Source organism: Bufo bufo, chromosome 4 (assembly GCF_905171765.1).
Source record: "Bufo bufo chromosome 4, aBufBuf1.1, whole genome shotgun sequence".
Classification (NCBI taxonomy): Eukaryota; Metazoa; Chordata; class Amphibia; order Anura; family Bufonidae; genus Bufo; species Bufo bufo.
Window position 1 is genome coordinate 238146867 of NC_053392.1, and position 23931 is coordinate 238170797.

At 46.5% G+C, this 23931-nt stretch overlaps 1 protein-coding gene across 1 annotated transcript; it reads left to right on the plus strand.

Annotated features, from left to right (window-relative positions):
- The first annotated feature begins 1257 nt into the window (after positions 1-1257).
- On the plus strand, positions 1258-22726 carry BCL6 (BCL6 transcription repressor). Its single transcript, XM_040428391.1, is given in 12 exon segments — positions 1258-1325; positions 7516-7554; positions 7770-7943; positions 8119-8340; positions 8487-8676; positions 8678-9227; positions 9230-9440; positions 9598-9773; positions 10146-10313; positions 17270-17400; positions 19109-19246; positions 20853-22726. Coding segments are annotated over 10 exon segments (2091 nt in total). The 5' UTR covers positions 1258-1325; positions 7516-7554; positions 7770-7782; the 3' UTR covers positions 20997-22726.
- The last annotated feature ends 1205 nt before the right edge of the window (positions 22727-23931 follow it).

Below are 23931 nucleotides of genomic sequence, written 5' to 3' on the forward strand. Positions count from 1 at the left end.
CCTGCTACTGCTGTGCATATCCAGTCACCTGTAACACGACACAGGTCATGAATTACACGCAGCGATCATTTCCCCAGCACCTTTATTGCCGAACTACACGTAGCTAGAAGAGCATGGGAAGGAATATTTGACATTTCCGATGAGAGCAGAAAATGGTCTGGACTGCAAGAGTTAAAATAGAACTAAAAGCGACCGCAGCAGAAAGCATGAAAGGATCCGAAATGATGCGACTTCCTTGGTGGAGGTTTTTGTCTCCTTTAAGGCTGCACCACTTTCTCTATTTCACACAGACGCATGTAGCAGAGCAGAGTTTGTCAGATGTAGCAGAGCAGACTTGGAGCCCCAAAGAGTTACAGCCCCAACATCAGCTCTGCTGCATGCGCCTTTCTGTGGGAACTGTGACAACCTTGAGGAGTTAAAGCCATTGTGTCAGGGACTAAAGAGACACAGGCTGCGGCATCCATCTGATTAGCCGGCCTGTAATCCTGGTTCCGGCTACTGATGGAAGAGTTGTGACTTGTCAGTATGCCACTCTCACTTGGTGCCCGCAGGAAGCCACCTATAAGGCTGTCAGCTGCCCCACAGACCCCACCCCAGGCACCCACACATGCCACCTAAACTTGTGTCCCCCATGCCAGGTAGACAGAGATGTGCTGCTGTCACTAATGCCAGGCTCAGACACAACACAACACACAAGACAGTAAAGAAGGTGCACAGCCTGCGGGCTCATACCATACCCCTTCCAGTCCAGGGACCAGCCCTAGTGCTGCAGAACGAGGGCTCCGGCTGCATAGGCACTGCCACCCTGCCCGGGACGTGTGTAGGGGGGATAAGGAGGCTTTTATTAGGGAGCTGTGTGCAGTGAGTGTGTGGAGCGCGGTCTAGCAGCGCAGTCTCTCTTATGTCACAGAATAGCAAATTAGTTCTCAGAATTTCGGGGCCGGGCTTCGAAGTTGAAAGCCTACGTCACGGCCAAAGACATACCACGTGACTCCCCCAGCCGGGCGAAACCAAGTCACTCAGGGGGGTCCGGGGAGCCCTATATGCTGAAAGCCCGATTAAGAGCCGGAAAAAAGATGAACCCCTATGAAGGGCCTTTTTTTCTGGCTGGGCAGCGTGCCCGGAGGAACCCCAAGTGCCCGCAGACGGCGACGATAGGCAGAAGGACAGTGAAAGGGGCTGGCTGGGAGACTCTCCGTCCTCCCCTGCCTTCTTATAATGGTAGGATCAGAAGCTCAAATTCCGAGAATTGAGCCCTGTTGATTCTTAGAACTGGGGGTTCTTAGAAGTGGTGATGCAAGGATTTTCTAGGAAAGCCCTACCAGGTGATTGCTTCTCTTTCATTCTGTTTTTATGACTTGCTGGGGCTGGAGGCTGCTGGCTCCTCTGCTCTCTTGTGATTTCTCCTGCTGTGTTGCTGCTCACTTTGCTCGGGAGCTGACAGTGTGCCCGTGCTGCTCTCCCTGGCATGGTGTGGCATTAGTCGCTGCTGCCCTCCCTGTCTCTGTCTGGCTTCCCTGCTCCATACGTGTGTGTGTGTGTGTGCAGGAGACTGTCTGGAGGGTGGCAGTGCCCCTTCCCTCACAGGGGGCAGCAGCAGCGATAACAGGGTGGATTTATGGAGCTGCTGGCTGGCAGGGAGGGCGCAGTCTGGCTGCCCAAAAAACTCTCCAGGAGGATTAAGAGGATTTCTGGCTAACGGTGCCCGTTTTGAGGGGATTAGGGCCGGCGGACGTTCCCTCTCGCGCTCCTCTCCATTGCTCAGTGTTTACTATGAAGGAACTTGGCACAGGGGGGCGCCTCGTAAATCACCCTCGCCCAGTGAACTTGTGCTGGCGCCGCTCCACACGCTACTCCCGGAGACCACCGCACGGAGCAGCCTGGGGGGGTCCTGAGGCGCGCGGCTGGTGCCCATGGCTGTGCCCTGACAGGGCGCCCCGTTCTAGGCAGGAATTCCCTGGGTGACTTTGTTATTATTATTATTATTTCTTTTTGGTTGACTCTCCTAAATGCACGGGACCCCCACCCAGGGGGTGCCCACCCGTGCCCTCTTTAGCTGTAGTACATTGGGCGCCCTGCAGGTTACAGGACATTTTGTATTCCATGATGCCAGTAGTCGCTTCCTTCAGCGCAGGAACGCCGTCCACACAAGTGGTAAATAACAGATGTCTGCGCGCGGTGTCTGGCGCGGGAGCGCCCCCTGCCGCTCGCTATCAGAACGTCGCTCTTTGATAAAATTCCCCAGCGACGCGCTAAATTTAGAGAAAACGCTGCTGACACTGAGGGGGAAGCGGCGGAGCCGTACTTACCTCACCGCCTAAATGGCCTTTCATACCGCTCCTTGGAAGCCTTGCCAAGGGGCTAAATAATACACGCTCCCCCCCCCCGTGGCTTGACTGGAGGTTAACTGGAGGTTTCGCATTCCTCCGCACTGGCTGAAGGGCAGCAATGGATTTTTAGGCGATGTGTGTGAGGGAAAATATCATGGCGCTCCATCGCTCATGTCTTCCCTCAGACTGTAGATATAGATATCTCATGTAACGACCATTGTAGTCGCCACTTGTCCGGTGCCGCAGAGCTGCGTTTGTCCTTTGGTATGGCAGGGTGTTATTTGTGGCGACTAAACTCCATTGCCTTGGCTTCAATGAGAAATGTCAGGAGTGTTGTGCCCGGTGAAGGTCTGGGGCACTGGGGTGAAGGTGGGCACGCTATTTCTGCACTGATAATTATGTACTGGCCAGGCACCTGCAATTTAGGGGAAGCCTGTGTAAAATATAAAGCCTTCATCCATAGATGCAGCTCTTGGGTGGCACAAGCCACGGAAAAAGGGACAAAATACAGGTTCCATAATAGAAACATGTTCCTTGGCCGGGGGCTGGTGCCGTATTTGGGAGGGCAGGAATGTCACAGATACAAAGGAGGTGTCTCTAACCAAGGCATTCCGCGCCAGGTCCAAGCCAGAGACCTGTCATTTCATGGCCGGGGGGAGGACTTGTTGAGTCAGGATTCAGAAAAACTCCATAAAATTATTTTATTTAAGCAAGAAAAGGGCAAAACAGCAGAACAAACGTGTGAGTGTTTATCCAAACACAACTTTTCTGAGGGACAGAAGAGCGCCTGCCAGAGTGTGGAGAGAGAGCGCGCACTGCCACCTAGTGGCCGCCGGCTGTATCCCTCAGGGCTCTTCACGTTTTTCATGAAAGGATGCAAAAGTGTAAGGCCGGGTTCACATGAAATAATTTTTTTTTGTCATCCGTTTAAGGTATACATTGGAAAAAAAAGCGTAGCCTGCATAATATCCCGCATAAAAAAGTATATGTTTAAGGTATCCTTTTCTTTACAGTGGAACTGTATGGTGAACAGATGCCGCTGCATGGCATCAGTCTGAGGCATACGGTTTTTGTATACAATCGAGCAGATGGCAAAAAACGGGATGTGACCCCCAGCCTAAAGCTGTGTGTTTGTATTACGTTTGATTAGGAGAGTAAAAGTGGAAGGCCAGGTTCACATTACGCGTTTGTATTACATTTAACATCTACGACAAACGGATGGAGACAGTGGCCTGCGTCACCCAAGGGTTGCATTGTAAGGCTACTTTCACACTTGCGTTTGGTGCGGATCCGTCATGGATCTGCACAGATGGATCAGTTCAGATAATGCAACCGTCTGCATCCGCTCAGAACGGATCCGTTTGTATTATCTGTAACCTAGCCAAGTACGGATCCGTCTTGAACACCATTGAAAGTCAATGGAGGACGGATCCGTTTTTGATTGTGCCAGATTGTGTCAGAGAAAACGGATCCGTCCTGACCCACAATGTAAGTCAATGGCGACGGATCCGTTTTGGCTCAGTTTCGTCAGACGGACAACAAAACGCTGCAAGCGGCGTTTTGGTGTCTGCCTCCAGAGCGGAATGGAGATGGAACGAAGGCAAACTGATGCATTCTGAGCGGATCCTTTTCCATTCAGAATGCATTAGGGCAAAACTGATCCGTTTTGGACCGCTTGGGAGAGCCCTGAACGGATCTCACAAAAGGAAACCAAAACGAGTGTGAAAGTAGCCTAAAAACAATATACGTTTTTTTACTGTACTCTGCAGGATGGAAATGCGTAGTGTACCACACTTTTGCATCCTTTTTCCCCCTAATGTATATGTTACACCTAGGGCAAACACGTGATGTGAACACAGCCCAATACACTACGCTGTCCTATTCTGCAGAGTCCTGCAAAGAAATGCCCCTGTGGGGTATCCGTTTATTATGTACGTCATGTGTATGTGTTAAACGCGATGTGAACGCTGTCATGCCTGGACATGACTACAGACCTTCTGTTTCCGCCATGTCGTATATAAAAATATACAAAACATTGTACACTTAGTATCTGAAATAAAACGAGTTTTCTTTGGGTGTTACGTTTATTAGACTTTTCATGCCTGTAAACCAAGAGGGCATTTATGTCTTGGACGCAGCTTCTGTGACTGATATACAGCCCACGAGAGGTGGGGTGAGCTGGAGTTGGCACCATGCCTATGGGCTCACCCTCAGACACCACAGCAGGTTCTGATCATGACGGCGTTGGGCTCCATGAGGGCTTCACTTCTGTGTGTGCCCGAGCTCCATGCCCCACATTGCTGCTGTGGTAGCTACGGACTGCTATGCCAGCTCTTCTGGCAGGACGTTTGCAACGTGAAGCCTCCATGACAGAGCAGAGCTGGCCTTCTCATCTGTTACATACCTTTTTTTTTTTTTGCAATGACGATTTTTATCTTTTGCCAGGGCACACGACGGCTGGTGTGATTAACCAGTTGAGTGCTGCGCCTTCTTGTGTCGCTGCTCTCCTCTGATACTGTTACAAGCTGTTGGTTAAATAAGGAATGAGTAACATTGCAGGGAGCGCTCGCTGCCAGTCACAAATCCCAGGCGGCCTTTTAAATTATTAATCCATTGAACTTGAAAGTGATTCTCTGCTGGAAAGCAAACTGGGCAAATTGCCCCTCATAACAGTTTTTCCTATGAGGAACAGATTAAAACCACTTTTTTTAATAGGAGAGCATGAGTTATCCCTTGAGACATTGAAGCAGCAGAATTGCTCCTGTGGCAGAGCAGGGGTGCACTGATAACATCTGGAAATGATGTATATTACTATTTTCTGGAATATATGCTGGCATAGCGTTATGTCACATGTGGCTTCAACAGGTCGAATGGATTGTGGCCGTGACATTACAGGGCATGGCAGCCGTTCTTCTCTGCCCCAAGGTTTGATAGATGCCACTATACCAATGCTATGTCCTTGGGTCTTGTTCCTGCTCCTTCATCATCCCCCTGCTTTTATATACAGACCTCTTGGGCCTCTATAGTAACAGTTGGAAAAACATATACATAGGTCTGGCTTGCAAATTGCATACGAGCAACAGTTATGCTGATGGTGCTGTAGATTTAGAAGTTTCCAACCTCCCAATACTACTATGAGAAGTACAGTATTTGTCAGCTACAGTTTCTGGGAGGATATGTCACAAAAGCCAAGGTAAAATCTGCCTCTAAGTGAATAGACAGTAGAATAAGAAAACGTTTCCACTTGTAACAATTATACTACTGATGCTATAGGAAAACGTATTGTATTGTGGTGGCGGTACATCCGACATGCCACATACAGTACTGTTTGATTTACTAACGAGGGCCGTAGCCAATGGACAGTTTGTGGGATCAGCTCAACTGCAGGCAGAACCTGAGTAGGATAGAAAATCCACGTTCTTTATCGCCATCTGGTGGCGGATTGTGGAACTCTTGCTTTGGTGACCACAAGCTAGCCTAGGAGCTGAAGCACGATTTGCATTGGAATATAGAGCCCCATTTTTATGCTTGAGCCCAAATAACGCAATGCTTTATCCATTTCACTAATCCTGCACCCTTCCTGAGGCCAAATGACTTTAATCTGTGTGGAAATACAATTCACATTCAATTAAAGGGGTGCTTTCAATGCCTGGTCTGATGTTCATTGTTTATAGGTGTTGTTCCTTGGACCCTGACTTCCAAGTTTTGGATTTTGACAAGTAAAATGTGTTTTGTGTTAGGGAAGCCTACGAGGGAGTGCATACTGTATGGCCATGTCCCAGACTAGCTTTTCAGGAAGGTTAAATGTACTAGAGTTCACTGGGTGAAGAAATCCCAGTCTGAGTCAAATATTTCCCAGAATGAGACGGCTGCAGTGTCCACCCCTATCCCTCTGTGTACAGGAAAGCAATGTACAGCAGGTAGTGTGGTGATAACATAGGATGTGTCTGTTAATATTCTACTTGCAATCCTATGTATGTAAGAGGCTGTTCAGCTCTCACTGTAGAAGGTAATGTCTTATATGGATATTACTTGGATATTTTAATGGCATACTATTAAATTGGATACTTCTGATCAGGTAGTCTAGGCAAAGAACTGGACATGTTTGTCCATATAGTAGAGCCTGGTATAGTAGGACATCAGTGGTTCCAGATCGTATTGATAAGGATTTATGACTTTTGGCCTGCCGGTGAGTCTATTTTTTTTTCCTCTTAATGTAATCCAACAATCGGTGGTTTTCTTCATTTTTGGACTGTTCTTTCTCTGTGGATGGAAATGTACAAAACAGGTAGAGAAACCACTGGGCGAGGGAAATACCTAGTTTCAGGGTTCCTTGGAATAGGAAGAGGAAATGACTCCTATATTAACCGTTTGGTAGCTGTTAAGTTATCTGTTGGGCCAGCTGTTTTGTCCGTTCATCCATTCTGAAATCTTCCTCTTTCATTTATGGAAATATCAGTTACATTTTACTTAAGTATTTCATTGCTTTGCTTATATTCATATAGGGTCCAGATTTTGGTCTCTGTCTCCATAGGGGCTCACAATATAATCTCCCTCTATCATCATAGTCACTTAGCCATCAGAAGTCATGTGTTAAATTGTGAGAAGAAACCAAGGTACCTAGGAAATTAACATAAAGACTCCATCCAGATTCTCTTTACTGTAACATAGGACTCATTATATGGAAACCTGAGGACCAACTGGAGTGCTGACATGTCCTGGCACACTTTCCATGCTGTAACTAAGGCTACATGCACACAACTGTATGTGTTTTGCTGTACGCAAATTGCGGATCCGCAAAAAAAAAAAACAATGGCATTCGTATGCCATCCGTTTATTTTTTTTTGCGGATCCATTGTAACAATGCCTAAAACGGACAAGAATAGGACATGTTCTATTTTTTTTTGTGGGGCTACGGAACGGATATGCTGATGCAGACAGCACACGGTGTTGAAATTAATGAGTCTGGATCCTATCCGCAAAAAAACAAAAACGGAATTGACGCAAACAAACAACATTCGTGGGCATGTAGCCTAAGTCATAGCTTCTTAGTAGATGGAATCACAGCAGTCGTCTAACATGTAAAATCTAACATCACTGTAGTATATGATATGACAATATCATCAATATGACATCTATCTGACATGCATACTCATATATATATATATATATTTTTTTTTTTCAGTAGTCAAAGAAGAGTTTGGATTTTGAATTGAAACTTTGGGTAAGTACTTGTGTGTTTCATCTTCATTGTATGTACAAGTCACTGGTTGGTTAGCACCTGCATGTTACTCCACTTTCATAAGTGGCGAAAATGAAGTGGTCCATAAATAACACAAACCACCAAAAGTGGAAGTTGAAACTTGTTTGAAATGTTATTCACGGTAGCTAACAGCAGTTATAGACAAGTATTGAAGTATTGGGTCTTCTTTGCTTTAGGATAGGGGCAACAATGACATCTGCAACTGACAGCTGCATCCAGTTCACACGGCACGCTAATGATGTCCTCTTGAATCTTAATCGTCTTCGAAGTAGAGACATCCTGACAGATGTGATCATCGTTGTAAATCGGGAACACTTTCGAGCTCACAAGACGGTCCTGATGGCTTGCAGGTTAGTGCAGATGGGTGGCATTTCTGATGAATTTTCTATGTTTTATTATAGTCGATACTAGATGTTATACCATCTAGTATTGACTATAATTTTCATTTTTGCCCATGTATCTTATTTGACCTTTTTTGTAGAAATGTAAATGAGTTTTATTTTTTATTATAATTTTTTCTTTCAGTGGGTTATTCTATGCCATCTTCACCGACCAGATGAAGTGCAACATGAACATCATCAACCTTGATCCGGAAATCAGTGCAGAGGGCTTTAGGGTCCTTTTGGATTTCATGTACACTTCTCGACTTAGCTTAAGAGACAGCAGCATTATGGCAGTCATGAGCACTGCACTTTACCTACAGATGGAGCATGTCGTGGATACCTGTCAGAGGTTCCTCAAGTCCAGGTAGAGTTTTGTTATTTCCATCAGTAAATGTTTTTACCCTGCTTATTTGTTCCATGCACTACAATGATCTTGTTTTCTCTTCTGTAGATAATGGTTAACTTATTTTGGGCTATAAGTATAATTTTTTTGTCTTTGTTTTTTGACAGTGAAGATATTGTGAGTTCTGTGAAACCATCTAGAGGAGAAGATTTTCTACAAGGCAGGTCAATGTTGCCTCCTGATGTTATGGCCTACAGAAACTGTGAGATATCAGAAAATACTGTACCTCTTCGTAATACAGCTATCTGTGATGGAAGGTCCTATATACCCAATTTATACAATGGCTCTCCATCCTCAATACCCTCTGTATGGTCACATACCAGTCCATGGGTTTCTGTTTCCCAGAGGAGAGGTAAGAGATGTTCAGATGGCTGACATCCAAAGATCAAATAGATATCCTAAGGAAAGTGTGTTACCTGGTGAAAATTCAAGGACTGTGCTAGGAGATTACAGGAAAGCAGTCACAGACTTGTCTGTCAATGTGTGCCACACCAACATCTACTCTCCTAAGGAGGCTTCATTGGAAGACCCCCGTAGTGACTCTCAATACAATGTGCTTGCAATCTCCCGGTCTGCTGGTCCATCCATAAGAAGCAGCCCATTCTATAATTGTGACAAAGGGAAAGAGGAGGAAAGAACATCCTCAGAGGATGAAATAGCGCACTTTAAACCTACAAACTCTCCAGTAAACCGCAAAGGTCTTGTTAGCCCTCAAAGTCCACAGAAGTCAGACTGCCAACCTAACTCTCCAACAGAGTCCAGCAGCAGTAAAAATGCTCGAATTTCACAAGGATCCAGCTCTCCTATGTCAAAATCTACAGACCCAAAAGCTTGTAACTGGAAAAAGTATAATTGCTGAATTCTCTGAACCAGAGTGACAAGGAAGCGTGCGCCAACCAAAGTGAAATGGTCAACCTGTCTCCACCATTTTACACTTCTCAGACATGTCAACAGCAAGTTAAATCAGAAAATATGGACATACAAACGTCATCTAAACTTAATGTGAGCCCTGAAGACACAGCCATTCACCAGGCTAGCAAGCTGAACAGCCTGGTAAACAGGTAAGCACTGAAAAGCTAACAAAATAAAAAGTTTCCCTTAGTTATACGCAGTTCAATTAAATCTCACGATTTCGCTTGTAGAAAATGGTTCATTTTTTTTTACCCTTCCTTATGATCATAAAACAACACATGAGTAACTTGTTTGTTCTATTCTCAGGAGTATGGAGGGGTCACCTTTGAGCAGTGAAGGACATTCGCCTCTTTACATCCATACACCCAAGTTCAACATGTTTTCTTCACAATCCCCTCCAGAATTGTGTCCACACACCCCGGGTTCAAACTTTGGAGAAGAGATAGTTGAGACCCAGTCAGAGTTTTCAGACTCAAGCTGTGGTAAGTTCACATTTGAAAACCAAAAACTCAGCTATCATTTAGAACGCATATTACTTAAGCTGTAAGTTGCTAAGTACTACTGCAATGAACCAATATCATGTATTTCTTAGCAGTTATTTAGGTAGGTTTTACATATTATGCAGAACCATTTGATACCATGTGGCTCTCACCTTATCACAGGCATGTGTACACAATGGAAGCTATTTCATAGGAAGCTAAATAGCGTTCGAGAAAACTGAAGTATTTAGAGAAAAAAATCCATGCAGATCGTTCCTTGCTGGGACATAAACCCATGACTAGTTGCTAGAAGGCAACATTAGTGAACATAATTTATTTCCTATAATCTCTTACCTGTTTTTGTTTTCTGCACAGAAAATGGCACTTTCTTTTGTAATGAATGTGACTCTCGTTTCTCTGAAGAGGGCTCTTTGAAAAGACACACTCTGCAGATGCACAGCGATAAGCCCTATAAGTGTGACCGCTGTCAAGCTTCATTCCGCTACAAAGGAAACCTTGCCAGCCATAAGACCGTGCACACCGGTGAGTTGCTGAATTATTCCGAGTTGTCAAGCATTGGATGTAAAGGTATTTTAAATTCTAGTGGCGTTGGTAACGCATTAAAAAATGGTTCACTCCCTCTCTTATGTACACTTGGAAAAATTATTGAAGTGGTCTATTGTTGAACTTCCTTCCGTATAGCCCAACTAAGGACTACTTTCACACTATCGTCGGGGCTCCGCTTGTGAGCATCCGTTTGAAGGGTCTCACAAGCGGCCCCGAACGCATCCGTCTAGCTACCAATGCATTCTGAGTGGATGCGGATCCGCTCAGAATGCATCAGTCTGGCAGCGTTCAGCCTCCGCTCCGCTCAGCAAGCGGACACCCGAACGCTGCTTGCAGCGTTCGGGTGTCCGCCTGGCCGTGCGGATGCAAACGGATCCGTCCCCATTGACTTACATTGTAAGTCTGGACGGATCCGTTTGAAGATGACACAATATGGCTCAATCTTCAAAACGGATCCATCCCCATTGACTTTCAATGTAAAGTCTGGACGGATCCGTCTGAACAACTTTCAGACTTTTTCTAAACTATAATGCAGACTGATCCATTCTGAACGGATCCAAACGTCTGCATTATAGGAGAGGATCCGTCTGAGCAGACACCAGACGAATCCTCTCTGAACGCTAGGTCTGAAAGTAGCCTTAGTTACCATTTTCGAAAGTGTTAATTTATATTGAGGGTCATTTACACACGCCAGTTTAAGTAAAAACATGTTTTTAAATGAGTCAGGCTCTGTTTCTCCTTTCCGTAGCCCGCCTCCTACCGTCCACCTTTTGGAAGAGTGATGAGGGTGTTAGGGGGGGAGGAGCTAAATAGTCAAATATTTCTCGCCCAATTCCTTGGGGGACACAGGAAACCTTGGTATAGCTCATCTCCATAGGAGGCGTGACACTAAGTGAAAGACTGTTAAGCCCCTCCTCCAGCAGCTATACCCTCAGCCTGGAGCGAGCCCGACTACCAGTTTTTTGCTTAGTGTCAAGGAGGCAAGACACTCTCTGCACTGGCAGAGCTGTCTTTGCTAAAGATTTTTATTTTTCTCTTTTATTATTTTCAACTTTTTTTCCTTTTTTCAACAGGGACAACAGAGTCGCATTAGACCTCTCTGTTTTCCCGGGGGTTGAGCTGCGCCAGTGCCGGCTATCCGCACTGCTGCCTCCCCCACAGAAGAAAAGGAGGACCAGGGTTAGCCCAGCTCCCCTGCATCCGCCAGCACAAGGGTCGCCACCTCTGCAAGCCCCTCTCCAGCTCCCTGCCACTTCGGTGCCAGTGGCTGAAGGGGCGTCCTGGCTGGATGACAGAGGGTGAAAACGTCGATGGTGAGGTGGCTGTGCAGCCGTTCTACCCCCTCCCCCCCCCCCCCCCCGTTAGGGCCTGATCTGCTGTCCCCTCTGCCGAGCCTTCATGTCAGTTACAAGTTACAGCTCTCTTAGCTGTGAGTCCTGCGCTCCTTTGTGTGTGGGCAAAAGGCGAGCGATGCTCGTGGGGGAGGGTTACAGCGCAGTTTTACCTCAGGTGCGGCGGCCGTGGGCCGCTTTTCGTTATCAGCTGCTGGATAGCAGGCACACGTGTACTGCCGGCTGTGTTCAACTGTCGGCTGATATTCTGACAGCGCACGCTCTTGTCCGGCCACTGGTGTGCGTTCGCCTCCCGCTTATATGGAAGTGAACGGGGGACATTATTCTGTGGGGTTTCGGCGCATGTAATATTTTGAATCACGCGCGCGCGCGAGAAGTCTTATCGGTGGGCGGAGCTTCGTTCCGTTCCACTGTACATGTTAGGCTTCAGTCAAGGGGCGGAATGTCTTTCTTCCCGCCCTCACTAGCCCCGCTCCTCTTCGTGCCTGCCTGCTCTCAGGACAGATTACCTCAGGGCTCTGAGGACCGCTTGCTGTTGCCGCTGCTGTTGCCGCTGCTGTTGCCGCTGCTGTTGCCGCCTGCTCCCACTGTGACCTGGTAGGACTGTTGACCCCTTCCAGCACTGCAGCCCTCTGGCCTGGACGTTTTTTGTATATTACTTCCAGCCAACATGTCTGACCCCTCAGTGCCTGCTGGTCCTTGGTATCATACCTGCACCGCATGTAAGGCACCCCTCAAGGGCAGCCTGACCCGCATTGCTCGGCTTGCAAAGCCCCATTACAGGGTCCGCCATCTGCTGTGTCACCCCCTGGCCTCTTGGATCCCCCTGACTAGGCTAGATCCCTTTCCCAGGCTGTGGTCAGTCTCACTAATGTTGTGGGCCGCCTTGCAGATACATTGCCCTTACCGCAGCTGGATAATTCCCCTGCTGGGCCCTCCGGGTCCGCTACCTTAGCTGACCCGTCTGAGTCTCTCTCTCCAGGCGACACCTCCAGAGTCCGTCAACTCCAGAAGCGGTCCAGGGCGGAGCACCTATCATCCTCGGATGCTTCGGTATCACCCCCAAGGGTGCGCCCTCAGTCGGGTCCTTCCTCATTACAGGATATGCCCTCTGAAGGGGAACTAGCCGATTCTGATTGGGATATGGACTCGGCCTTGCCTTCAAAGCTGGCTTCTGCTGTGGGCCATCTTATTAACAATATCCGTGATACCTTTAAGATTCACGATGACCCTCCTAATTCTGAAAAGGCCAGTGTTTCCTTTTTTCGCCAAAAACAGGCGTCTGCGGTTTTTCCCCTCCACGCTGACTTCTCGTCGGTGGTTTCTAAGGCCTGGGCCCGTCCTGATGCCCGTTTTACCCCGCCTAAGAAGTTGGATATCTGTTATCCATTCCCGGCGGATTGCATTACAAACTGGGCGTCACCACCTAAAGTCGACCCCCCTGTGGCCCGTTTGTCCAAAAGCACGGCTATTCCCGTTGCAGATGGTTCTTCCTTACAATCCACGGAAGATCGCCGGATAGAGGCCATTACAAAGGGTATCTTTGCAGCCTCCGGTTCCGCCCTCAGGCCGGTCTTTGCCTCCGCTTGGGCTGGAAAAGCGGTTTCAGAATGGGCGTCTCAGCTGGATCAGGAGTTTGAATCCGACGTCCCTATTCAGGACCTCCGGGCTCTGGCCCAACTTATCGTTCAAGCCGGAAAATTTGTCTGTGAGGCATCTCTGGATGCGGGGGCTCTTATAGCCCGTTCATCTGCCCTGGCCGTTTCGGCTAGAAGGGAGCTTTGGTTAAAGGTTTGGACGGCGGACGCCACGTCAAAGCGGTCTCTTACTGGCCTTCCTTCACTGGTTCTCGATTGTTCGGGGGCCCGCTTGGATGAAATCATCTCTGAAGCCACGGGAGGGAAGAGTACACATCTTCCCCAATCCAGGACTAGGAGCACCACTCGAGGCCGTCCCACCTTTTCTCGCTTCAGGTCTTCCCGCAGAGCTCCCACACCTCGCACCACTTCAGGTCCATCCTCTAACCCTGTCCCAAGACAGACGTAAGAAGCCTTTTTTTCGGACCCAGCCCTCCTGGCGCAAGTCACACGCCTGCTCGTCCTCCCCGCGACCAAGCAGAACCCTACCTGAAGGTGCGCCCCCCACACCACCCGGGTGGGGGGACGTCTCCTCCTGTTCAGGGACTTCTGGCAGACGCACGTCCTCCGACGCCTGGCTCTCGAGTGGTGTCTTCCGGGTACAAACTCGAGTTTGCGTCCCTCCCCCCAGTTCGGTTCTTTCGCTCCCGGGTTTCCTCGAGATCCCCAAAGGGCGGCCGATTTCTTACTGCCACTCGTACCCTTCTGGACAAGGGGGTCATCGCTCCGGTTCCTATGGAGGAAAGATTCAAAGGGTTCTATTCGAACCTTTTTGTGGTCCCCAAAAAGGAAGGCTCGGTTCGTCCCATTCTGGATTTAAAACGGTTAAACCGTTTCCTTCGTCTTCAGCGGTTCCGGATGGAGTCTCTCAGGTCGGTGGTGGCCTCTCTGGAAAAAGGGGAGTTCCTGGCCCTCTATCGACATCCAGGACGCCTACCTTCATATTCCAATCGCTCGGTGTCATCAGTGCTTTCTGCGCTTTGGCAGTGGGGTCCGACCACTACCAGTTCGTTGCCCTCCCCTTCGGGCTGGCGACAGCCCCTCGCGTTTCACAAAGGTCCTAGCCCCTGTCCTCGCCTTACTTCGTTCCAGGGAGTTTTTCTTCTTCCATATTTGGACGATCTCCTTATCAAGGCACCCTCTCTGTCACTGACATCTGCCAGTGTGGACCTCTCGCTACAAACCTACGCCGGTTCGGTTGGATTATCAATCTTCCCAAATCCGCTCTTGTTCCATCAGCAACTGATCTTTCTAGGGATGCTGCTGGATACAGATGCAGCGGAGGTTCGGCTTCCGTCAGAGAAGCGCCAGCTCACTCATCGGTCGGTTCAGAGCCTTCTGAACCACCGCCGTCCTTCCTTCCGTTCAGCATGCGGGTCTTGGGACAGATGGTAGCCTGTTTCGAAGCAATCCCCTACGCGCAGTATCACTCCCGCACCTTTCAGACTGCCATTCTGTCCGCATGGGACAAGTCCCAGGAAAGTCTGGATCAGCACTTTCCCCATCCCCCCCCAGGTTCGCTCCTCTCTACTCTGGTGGTTACGGACCCCTCTCCAAGGGAAGTCCTTCCTACCGATAACTTGGTTGGTGATTACCACCGATGCCAGTCTGCGGGGTTGGGGGGGGGGTGTTTCCTCCTCGGTCCGTACAAGGCACTTGGTCTCCATCGGAGTCCAAACTGCCGATCAACGTTCTGGAGCTGAGGGCGATTCTCCTCTCACTCCGGCATTGGACTTCGCTGCATCAGGGTCACCCTGTTCGTGTCGCAATCGACAATGCCACGGCTGTGGCATACATAAATCATCAGGGGGCACTCGCAGCGCGGCAGCAATGAGGGAGGTATGTCTCTAATCCTTCGCTGGGCGGAAGTTCATGTTCCAGCCATTTCGGCCATTTACATCCCGGGGGTGGACAATTGGGCGGCGGATTTCCTCAGCCGACGACGATCGACCCGGGGCGAGTGGTCCTCTGCACCCCGACGTCTTCGAGTCTCTTTGCCTCCGTTGGGGTCCTCCGGACGTGGATCTCATGGCCTCCAGATTCAACCACAAGCTCCCCACCTTCATGGCAGAACCAAGGATCCGGACGCTTACGGCGCGGACGCGCTTGTCCTTCCCTGGACGGAGTTCTCTCTCCTCTACGTTTTTCCGCCCCTGCCTCTTCTTCCACGAGTCCTTCGGAAGATCGCGGCGGAGGGCACGCCTGCGATCCTAATAGCCCCGGATTGGCCTCGTCGTCCTTGGTACGCCGACCTTATGTTGCTCTGGCAGACGCCCCCTTGCCTCTGCCTCTAAGAGAAGACCTCCTCTCTCAAGGGCCGATCTTCCACCAGCATTTAGGGTCGCTACGTTTAGCGGCGTGGCTATTGAGAACCGCGGTCCTAACGCGGCGGGGGTTTTCTGCTGACGTGGTTCCGTACCATGATTCGTGCGCGTAACCGGCATCGTCCAGGATTTATTACCGAACCTGGCGGGCCTATTTGAACTTCTGCGAGACCTTAGATGTTCATCCCCTTCGGTTTTCTCTCCCCACGATTTTATCCTTCTTGCAGTCTGGTCTGGACTTGGGTTTGGGTCTCAGTACCCTAAAGGGTCAGATCTCAGCGCTTTCGATCCTTTTCAGCGACCTCTGGCTCCGCTCGGTCCAGTTAAGACTTTTCTGCAGGGGGTTGCTCACTATGCTCCCCCGTATCGCGCTCCCGTTCCATCTTGGGATCTTAATGTTGTGCTGACGGCTCTCCAATCTTCTCCTTTCGAGCCTTTGCGCAGGGTTTCCCTTCGCTTGTTGTCTTGCAAAGTTTTTTTCCTCGTAGCCATCACGTCTCTTCGGCGTGTGTCTGAATTGGCGGCACTTTCTTGCGTAGAACCCCTCTTGGTTTTTCACCAGGACAAGGTGGTTCTCCGCCCGGTTCCGGATTTCCTTCCGAAGGTGGTGTCCGCTTTTCACCTGAATGAAGATATTATCCTTCCTTCTCTGTGCCCGTCCCCGTCTCATCCTCGGGAACGGGATCTTCACCGTCTGGATGTTGTTAGGGCTCTGAGGATCTACTTGGATGTAACTAGACCCTTTCGGCGCTCGGATTCTCTATTTGTGGTTCCGGAGGGTCCGCGCAGGGGGGCTGGCGGCATCTAAAGTGGTTATTGCCCGCTTCATCAAGATGGCTATTGCTGAGGCTTACAGTGCTAAGGGCAGGGAACCGCCCTTTGGTGTTACCGCTCATTCTACCAGAGCGGTCGGGGCTTCCTGGGCTCAGCGAAATCGAGCTTCGGCTGAACAATTGTGTAAGGCGGCCACCTGGTCTTCTTTGCACACTTTCACCAAGTTCTACAAGGTGAACACTTATGCATCGGCGGATGATGCTTTGGGCCGCCTGGTCTTGCAGGCGGCGGTGCCTTAATGCCTATGGTGCTTTAATTCACTTTGGGTTGTGGTCCCTCCCTATTTGTGGACTGCTTTTGAACGTCCCAAGGTTTCCTGTGTCCCCCAAGGAATTGGGCGAGAAAACGAGATTTTTGTATAACTTACCAGTAAAATCTCTTTCTCGCTCTTCCTTGGGGGACACAGCACCCACCAATTGTTTTGGTTGCCCTGACGGGAGTTTTGACTTGTTGGTGTTAATTTGGTTGATCCTTGCCTTTGTTTTAACTACTTGGGCACATAACTGGTAGTCGCTCGCTCCAGGCTGAGGGTATAGCTGCTGGAGGAGGGGCTTAACAGTCTTTCACTTAGTGTCACGCCTCCTATGGAGATGAGCTATACCCAAGGTTTCCTGTGTCCCCCAAGGAAGAGCGAGAAAGAGATTTTACTGGTAAGTTATACAAAAATCTCGTTTTTGTCGCAAAAGGCACTTGCAGCAAAAAATTTATAAATGGGCCTACAATTTTAGTACATGACCCCTATTATCTTTTAATGTTAATCTGTCATGTATTTATTTAATCCCCAGGTGAAAAACCATATCGGTGTAGTATTTGTGGCGCACAATTCAATCGACCTGCAAACCTAAAGACCCATACAAGAATTCATTCTGGAGAAAAGCCGTATAAGTGTGAGACATGTGGTGCCCGCTTTGTACAGGTACATGTCAATTACAAAGCTAGTCTTGACCACACAGACATACATTAAACCAAATGTTTTTTATGTGTGTATATATATATATATATATTACACATTACATATATTTTATGTAATACCTGCAGCCTGCCTTCTGAAAAAGAAGATTTATACTAGCCTGCTCCATGCTGCTTCAGCCCTCCACTGTCTACATCTTCCGGTTTTTGTACTGTTTACACCCGGCTGGCCATAGAAATGGAAACATACACTTCTCCAGCTAAGGGTACTTTCACACTTGCGGCAGAAAATTCCGGCAGGCAGTTCCATCGCCGGAACTGCCTGCTGGATCCGTAAATCCGGACGCAAACTGATGTCATTTGTCAGATCCATATGACAAATGCATTGAAATATCCGTCTCTTCGGTGTCATCCCGAAAAACGGATCCGCTATTAAAAAATCCGGATCCGTTTTGCCGAAACACTTAATGCCTAATACACTTCAATGTAACGTAAATTAATGCCGGATCCGGCATTCCGGCAAGTGATCAGTATTTTTGGCCGGAGAGAAAACTTCAGCATGCTGCGGTATTTTCTCCATCCAAAAACCGTACAGTGACTGAACTGAAGACATCCTGATGCACACTGAACGGAATGCTCTCCATTCAGAATGCATTAGAATAAAACTGATCAGTTTTTTTCCGGTATTGAGCTCCTGTGACGGAACTCAATATCGGAAAACAAAAACACTAGTGTGAAAGTACCCTAATGCTTGTGGTCACATTACCGCTGAAGCCAGTCATTGGCCGGAGAGGTGTATGTGACCATGCCCATAGCCAGCTGGATGTAAACTGTGCGGGGACTGGAAGATGGAGACAGCAGAGGACTGGGATGTTGTGGAGCAGGTAACTATGAATTTTCTTTTTTGGGAGGCAGGCTGTGGGCATTGCATAAAATATAATCATTTCTGGAAAACCCCATTAAAGGCCATATACTTTTGCTTCATTGCAGTGTTGGAATAGCCTTTAATAAAGAAATGTTCTATTGTTTTGGGTCTACAGCTCTTATGTCTCTCCATGGTTAAAGAAGTGTTTGTTTGTTTTTTGGTAGCCTATCTTCAGGATAGATCATCAATACCTGATATGTGGAGGTCTGACTCCCGGCACTCCCACCAATTTCTGGTCCGTTAAGTGCTGCAGCCATTCTTCTAGACCAATTAAGTCACATTCATAGGTCACATGACCGATTCAAGTAAATAGGCCTGGGCTGCAATACCAAGCAAAGCTATTATACAGTGTACAGTGCTGTGATTGGTGCGCTGTGAGAAGGCCGCAGCACAGCACCGGGAGTTGGACCCCCACTGATCAGATTTTGAAGATGTACCCAAGGATAGGTCATCAATATTGTACTCCTGGAAAAACCCCTTTGAAGACTGAAAACAAACACTTTATGTAGTGCTCTCCACAGACATGGGTTATTCCCAGCTGCTTCTCTTCTTGCTTGCCCGTCTGTAATAGTAACTTGCATAGAGAGGATGGTCCTTAACATCATTGAAGACCTTTCCTGGCCTCTGCTAGAAGAGGTTTATGTATTTACTGACACGTGTTGTAGTAAATGTCAGAAGACATAGCTGTAGATACTTTTTAATCATTATGACCATTCAACAAACCTATTTTATGTTTGTTTATATCAGAATCCATGCTTTCAATTAAATGATTAGCATTTTGTATCTTTAGGTTGCTCATCTCCGTGCGCATGTATTAATACATACTGGAGAAAAACCGTACCCATGCGAGATCTGTGGAACCAGGTTCAGACACTTGCAGACATTAAAGAGCCACCTGCGCATTCACACTGGAGAGAAACCCTATCATGTAGGTCCACCATGTAAAAATGTGTATTACAAATCCTTATGCTAGTTGATTTGGATTAGGTTGTATATTTCACATGATGCTTTAGTCAAATAAGAAATTTACTTTCTGAAGAATTTATGCACATCCAAATACGTGTGATATCCAATTTATATATAATGGATTCTTCAGCTGCAGACATTCTGCCACATACAGTATATGCTATGTGTGAAGATAGTAGCAATTTGAAGGAAATATACTCCAGCACGGTTCCAATGGTACTGCTACTGCTGTTTGGAGAATTGAACAATAAAGTGCAACTACAAACACATTGGAACCGTCCTGGAGTATATTTCCTTCAAATTGCTACAATCAGTATATAGACTGACTCGACCAACTCCGTGCATGGGGCTACAAAAATTGGAAGGTGAGCTGGAAAACAACCCTGGCTTTTCTACATGTGTGAAGTAGGGATCGACCGATTATCGGTTTTACCAATATTATCAGCCGATATTGAGGATTTTGAACGTTATCGGTATCGGCATCTATTTTGCCGATATTCCGATAACGTATGGGGAACACAGATCACGCTGCTCTCAGCGCTCTCTGTGTTCCCTCCGCAGCACAGGGGAGAAGGAAGCAGTGTCTCCTCCCTCTGTGCTGCCGCTGCCGCCAATGAGAGGAGAGAAGACAAGAGGAGGGGAGGGGCTGTGGCCACTGCGCCACCAATGATGTTGACTTACTCATTCATTCAAATTAAACAGGAGGCGGGAGCTGGCTGCAGAATCACATAGCCGGCTCCCGACCTCTATGAGCGGTAGCTGCGATCTGCGGTAGTTAACCCCTTAGGTGCCGCGGATCGCAGCTACCGCTCATAGAGGTCGGGAGCCGGCAATGTGATTCTGCAGCCAGCTCCCGCCTCCTGTATATGAATAAATGAGAGATTTATGTTCATTGATGGCGCAGTGCGCCCCCCAAGCCCCGCAGTATCAATCATTGGTGGCACAGGTGGCGAAGCCCTGGCTGCCATGTTCAGCTTCATGCTGCCGTGTGCACAAAGCACAGAGCAGCAGGGACAGTGTGAGCTCCTATTCACCCTGATAGAGATCTATCAGGGTGAATAGGACAAGGGTTCTAGTCCCTAAGGGGGCTAAAAGTTAGTAAAAAAAAAAAACACCAAAATATTAAGTATAAATAAAAAAGAAAGATTAAAAAAAAAAAAAAATACACATTAACAATAAAAATAGTAATTTTCAGCAGATTTGTGTAGGATTTTAAAAAAAATAATGAAATTTCACAGAATATCGGTATAAATTATCGGCTGTCGGCCTGACAGTTCACAAATTATCGGTATCGGCCCTAAAAAATGAATATCGGTCGATCCCTAGTGTGAAGATACCCTGATAAATAGTGGTTTCAGTAAAATCATGGCATGTTATTTCGTTGCTTAGCAATGTAAATAGACAGAAATGTTGGTGTAGGCATACAGTAAATACATAGACATTTGTTCCAGACTGTGTAGACGCATAAGATATGAACTGGTTGCTGAGAATGTTTAAAATATAAGATGATAACTTATACTTCCTTTTAAAAATTTTGACATCAATTTCTTCTCTCATTTCCTTTCTAGTGCGAAAAATGCAATCTCCATTTTCGTCACAAGAGCCAACTGCGACTTCATCTGCGTCAAAAGCATGGTGCAATCACCAACACAAAAGTCCAGTACCGTGTGTCTCAAGCAGAGCTCCCCGCTGATCTCCCAAAATCATGCTGAACTTTGCCCAGTGATACTGGAGTGCCTCTATTTGACCTTTTAAGCGCATATGGGCAAAACAAAACGGGTTTAGCTTTTTTTTTTTGTTCCTGGTCATGTGAAATGTGCGCCCTTAATTGTAAATATATATACATTTTTTTTTTCTAAATCTGTGTGGCATAGTGACCATGCGCTCTTTATTATTTCAACGTTGTAATTCTCAGCCTGAGAGAATCAAAATTTTGAGGAAAAGACTGAATGAACAGTTTAATTGGGCATGCAAAGCCTGTTGCACCTTGCTGTGTGGACCCAGCCAACAATGCACTGGCACTCCCACGTGGAGTGAAATATAGCTTTTGAAGCACCAGCTGTGTAAGAATGCTAGTATGTTTAGTTTGGGAGTGAGTTCCTAATAATAACATTGAAGGTTAGCATATGTTAAGAATCCAGTTTTAGACCCACCATACTTTGGTAGGTAGTTCATCAGCCTGGGATGCACATGTCCCTTGAGATTTTCCGGTTTGTATGTCTGCGGTAAGGCATTATGGCAGTTATTATTTTCCCTTGTTAATATTTGCCAAGATGCCCCATGGGAAGCACCTTTCTTCTATTTTAAGATTTTCTCTTTGGTGGCTAACAGTGTCTAGCTTAGTAGAAGGATATTATCAACAGCCATGTTTTAGTGACTGTAAAAAAAAGCCAGGTACAAAATGGGGGAATCCACAATCTGTTGGGAAGTCAAATAATTTACCAATCCTCTTACCAATCTTTCCAAACTAGCATGCCATCTGGCATTCTTTGGATGCAGCAAAACACAAGCACTTGAAAAAAGCACCTTGCCACCTCTAGTTTCTATATTAGTACTTGTGACCTTAATAATAATCTATATTTGGCACCTTATAAAATACATTAGGATATAGTTACATATATATATATATGTATAAATGCACCCTACGAAGGGGTTGTATTCAAAGTGGTCAGTGTTTAGCCATGTACATAAGAGGGACTGAATGAATTAGTGTCAGTGCCAGGTGCTAGATGTTTGACATACTTATGTGAGGGACACTTAAGTCTATGTAAATCTCTTGGCTGCTACAGGACCTAGCAATGCACCAAGCTGTGGTCAAACGCAAGACTGTCATGGTAGAATCAACTGACTGTTGTTCTTCGAATGGGAAATGATAAACTGCTCCATTCTGGGTAGAGTTCAGCCCTAGCCCGCCTTAGTCCCCTTCTTTACAGAGCAATAAGGCATTCTTGAGTCATTTGGCCAGTGGTAGCCTTGCTTTTAAGATTAGGCTGATATGACCCTAAAAGGTACCTTTTTTGCTACAGCTGCAATATTATACCAGCACTAGAAGGCACCTCATTCAGATATTTTTCTAGTCGCTAGTCTTGCACCCTTGAAAAATTTAAAAAGTATTTAATTTTATGGTATGCAAACTGTGCACTCTAAAGGCGAAAAATAGAACAAAGAATTTATTGTGTTTGCTTTTTAAGAGAGGGCTTTAACTTTTGTTATAGTTTTAACCAAAGGAAAAGGAATTTATGTCAGAGTTATAAAAAAAAAATATATATATATATATATATATATATATATATATAGAAATAAAACTATACCTATATTATGAAGAGTAAAAAAAAAAAGTTTAAAAAAAAAAAGCGCTATAAAGAAATTCTGAAATACGGCATACATTTAGATTGTATCTGCGGGCAGAATCCAATCTGAAATTTGTTTTATTGTGATAGAGCACTTACAAGATATTTTAATGTATTGCACCAGTGTATGTGAAAAGTTATTTTGTCTAAACGCAACAGTCTGTTTGTTTTTTTTTGTTTTTTTGCAAGTGAAGGTTTACAGTAAGTTTAAAAACTCAGACACCCTGTCGAAGGATTGTGTAACTTTTGTTCTTATTGTATCTTTGTAAATATGTATATTTTGTCTTTGGTGCCTTTTAACCTCTTTGGCGCCAGGGGGAACAGCAATGCATTGCCAGTCCCACTGGCATTAAAGGGGTTAATGAATGTTTTGAACCCAATCCCTTTTTAAAGGTACATCCTAAAGCTAGTCACTAATCTTTAGGAAAGGTCAGTCAATATTTTATTATATATATATATTTTTTGTCCTCCTTATGTTGAATTCACGACGCTTTGTCATGCTTGTGTTAATAATAAACTGCCGGGAGACAGGGTTTGGGCTGTTTCTAAAACTGCGTTATTGCAATGTAAACGATAGCTGTACAAGTAGAAAGAAATAAAATCCTCTACAGCAAGAAAAATAATCGGATCATCTCTATTTATTTATTTTTTACACGATTGTGAATATACTGACAAAATAGAATTTTAAACCACTAAAGGGGTCATTTATCAAAACCAGTATTTGTACACCTGTCTTTATACCCCCCCTTGCGATGCCGGAAGATGCACTTAATTTACGACGAGGTGCACGCCTTTCCATAAATTAAGTGCATCATCCAGCAGGCCGCGCACCTATATTGAAATCTACGCCATCCCGTATCCAGTGAGGACTTCAGTCAAGATTTACGCTAGAAAACTGGCATAAATGATAAATGCCCCAGGACCGATTGTCCTGCCCACACTCCACCCCCACCGCAACTCCTTTTTGGAAAGTGTCAAGGGTGGTGTACAAACACCACGTGCACCTAGATTTAGGTACGATGGTGTTTAAAAACTTACAAACCCAGGGTTTCTGCTTTTTTTTTTTATGCTGAAAAAATGCTGTGGGGGGGGAAGATACATTTCTCCCTGTTAGTAACTAGCAGTTCAGGTTCTTGGCTCACCAATCAGTTTTTATACCCAGTTTTAGATGTATCATAACCTCATGTAACCTGCATTGTATACTTCGGCTACATTTACAAAATGTATCAAACCACATCAGTCAGTTGTTTTTCTGGCTTTAAAACTTGCTTCACAAGTAGGATTGCTATTTACGTTA